The 3,547-nt window shown below is 37.4% G+C and overlaps 1 protein-coding gene across 1 annotated transcript in view; it reads left to right on the top strand.

The window, feature by feature from the left end:
- Positions 1–3,200, top strand: part of LOC104963605 (striated muscle preferentially expressed protein kinase-like) — a 24,197-nt gene extending 20,997 nt beyond the window's left edge. The window contains exon 23 of the mRNA XM_010792216.1: positions 264–3,200. Within this exon, the coding sequence (XP_010790518.1) occupies positions 264–519 (256 nt within the window). The 3' untranslated portion in view covers positions 520–3,200. The remainder of the gene's footprint in view (positions 1–263) is intronic.
- Positions 3,201–3,547: the final 347 nt, after the last annotated feature.

Raw genomic sequence — 3,547 nt, 5'->3', positions numbered from 1 at the left:
GCTTTTAACTGGGGGCGCCAGTCAAAATCTAGGGCGTCAAATTGGTCAGGGCCGGCCCTGACCAAATTGACCAATCCGAATAAAATATTCTACTAATCTGTGTTATAAATATATTTAAGTACTTTTTTATAGTAATATTTTATTGCACATTTTTGGAAGACAAACATAACAACAAAGACGTGGACACGACACAAGGACAATGACAAAAGAAAAGCTGTGTAATAAGTCTCTCTCAAATCTCCAAATATGTTCTTCTTCCACAGGGCCCGTCCCTCCATTAAGGACTGCTTCAATAACTCCTGGCTCCAAGACGCGTACCTGATGCGGCTCCGCAGGCAGACCCTCACCTTCACCACCACCCGCCTCAAGGAATTCTTGGCCGACCAGCAGCGCAGGCGAGAGCAGGTCGCCACCAAGCACAAAGTCCTCCTGCGGTCCTACCAAAGCTCGCCACAGACCCCAACCAGCCCCGCCACGCCAAATGTGCCAACCACACCCACCACAACTGTCACCCAGTGAACACAGGCTTCCAACACGGAATGTCAGGAGGGGGTGGGGGGCATCCTCAGAGCGACACAATACTTTGGGCTGCGGGATGGGATGGTCCCTTCAGGATGGAGTCATTGAACTTGAAAATAAAACTCAAGAAACCAGCAGTGGCAGCAGAGATGCCCTTAAGGGAACTCTTATAAAGTCACATGAGCCTGACTGTATTTTTATATGGTGGACCTTGTTCACACAAGGCAGGATGTTGTCTTCAAGTTAGTACCTCAAGGTTTGTAACATTTTGGATAAACCCTTTCTTACCGTCAACTCTGCTAGAGGGAATGCATATTGGTACATAGTGACCCACCATGGAAGGCCTGAAAGAGTGGTAATAGAAGTTTGAGGTTTTACTTAAGTTAAGTTTTTCACCACTTTCCAAAATAATGAAGCACAATTTCAAAGCCTGGAGTGCTAAAACAATTGATGCCTTGTTTCCCTTTATCTCTTAGTCTCATATTCAAATGTTTCCCGACCAGGGGTTCATTCTATGATGGCTAATTCTACGCCCACGATTAATCACTAAAGCAGTGTTATCTGTGCTACAGTACCTACGTTTTTATACTGCTGTAGCATCTTGAATATTGTAGCATGTCCGGTTACTTTTTAAATTCAGAGGACATATGAGAAGACTTTTTACAAGGGCTATTAGAAAATGACTCTTACTATCAGCACAAAACACTTCCTCTTATGTTATTTATTCGATCATTGAAAATCTGATTTTTGTTTTGCAATTTGTAATAAGATTTTGGCAAATTAGCTTCCAGTTTAGCTAAGTTCTTCCACTTATCCCAGTTGAAAGAATCTGCAGTGATAAGCTATATGTATCCCATCTCTGAGTTTACTAATATGAAGTTTACAAGTTTGCTGAGTCAGTCAGCTAGTGTATTTGTAGACTGTGCATACAGCACTTTGTCTGCTATCCAAGATCATTGTCATTATGAATTATTCAGGGAGGTTAGTTGTAAAGTGAATCACTTTAGAAGCCCACTGGTGATACTGGGGTTCCTCCAAGTGCCCTTAACCAGTTAGCATACAACATAGCCTCTCCAATTCATTGAGAAAGACAGTTTATAAAGACATAAGGAAGTGGTTTAGCTATTTTTCTAGCTGTAATATTCAATTGCTAACAGCTGCCACTTTTAAAAAAAGGTTTGGTTTAATTGGATTTTATAATGGCCAAATCTTGTATAAATAAAGTTAGGTAAGATTGAAAATGGTGATAATCCAATTAAAAAATATAATGTAATTGTTATTCCCTAAATGAAGCGTCATACACCTTGTTTACGAGGCCATCCTATTGACCAAACACAGTGGTCCACACATAAATATCAACACATGCAGCTCTAGGAAATATCATTATTATTTGTAAGAGACACCTACTCTTATATGGGATATTTTGAGGAATTTACCTTAAAATAAATATTGTTAAAAAAACGTGTCATCTTCAAGAGGATAGAAATGAGAGGTTTACTTTTTAACAGTTGCAGAATGGTTAAATATTATATATATATATATATATATATCTTTGCCCCTTATAGCATAAAACTTGACCTCTAAGTTTGAAGATTATAATCAAACGCATACTGATATTGGCTCTTTGGTTGGATTGAAAGTAGAATATGACTCTGCGGCATATTGGTGTTTAATGTCTGTTCCAAAAACAATTGTGTGAATGCCTAATATCCACTTTTGTTCTGGAATTCTATCCTCTGGCGTCGGTACCAGCACGTCTGCTATAACTTTTTTTTCATGAAATCAGTGATATTTTCTCTGGTCATTAAACGGCTAAATGGTGTTGTTTCTTTCATGTTGCTTTGCCTTGTGAGGGTAAAATCAGTTTTAAAACCAGCATGTGAAACTTTTGCACAAATGTCTGATCACTTTGTGTTTATATAAGGTACAGATTTGCACACTAAACATGACTTAATTTCCGTGACATATGACTATACAAAAGAAAGTAAAAAGGACTTTCACACTACATAAAAATGCTTCATACATCCAGCTTAATCAAGATATGTTTGAATCTGTGCATTGACTAAAAGAATGTTTGTAATTCTATGAAATTATTTTGCTAGTTCTATATATTCTAAAGTATGGAAGATGATTAGTGCCACATGTGACATGCCACATCCTCTTCTGTATGCTATTGCAAGATAAATACTGCCCTTCTCTGCAACTCTTTTTTCATTTTCCTATATGCAAAGTAATGTTTTAAAGCTAAATGAAAACATGCATAATCAGCATGAGAGTGCAATTTTGCATTCAATTCTCAACGTCAATATAACAAATGTGCAATGTATTACGTTATTTAATCATATACAAATTGCAACTATTTGTAAGCAGACAACAGGGTTTCGATTTTTTTTTTTAATGCTCCACATTTTGTTATACAATGCCGTATTTTGTGGAATGTGTTGCAGTGCCTCCTTATGGATATTAGACCCACAGAGAAAATAGATTTGTTACATGAATGACAAGTTCTTTATTTGGATTATATGAATGTGACTGCTTCGTGTGTGTTTCGCAATTTGTTCATTTATTGAGTGACTGTGTTTGTTAAAGCTGCTGCTTTTTATTTTGTGATCCTTCTGAATCAGGCATGGAAAAAAGGCATGACAGCTCTTATGGCTATGAACAATAAAGGAAATGTGACAAAAACATATGGATACAACGGTCCATTTTGTTCATACAGTGGATGGAAGGATGATAGGAAAATTGGAGCAGAGCTATGAATTTAATATGAACCATTCTAAATATAAAATACAATGATCTTAGGTTATTGTCATACAATGTTTTTAGTAGGGATGACCCTGACATCGAATTATGTGTATATTCTCCCCAGGGAGGACTGTTCAACAGCAAACAAACTCGCTTGAAATGCTCAGGAGTATTTTGATATGAAAGCTTTATAGGGACAGGAAATTATCTCCAACACGTGGTGCACGTCTTGAATACATTTCATCAAGCTGAGTATTTCCTGATATCCAAAGAAGGGACAAGA

Source organism: Notothenia coriiceps, unplaced genomic scaffold (genome assembly GCF_000735185.1).
Source record: "Notothenia coriiceps isolate Sejong01 unplaced genomic scaffold, NC01 NC01_scaffold00036395, whole genome shotgun sequence".
Classification (NCBI taxonomy): Eukaryota; Metazoa; Chordata; class Actinopteri; order Perciformes; family Nototheniidae; genus Notothenia; species Notothenia coriiceps.
Note: the sequence above shows the minus strand (reverse complement) of the source record. Positions and strands in the feature narration are given on the sequence as shown.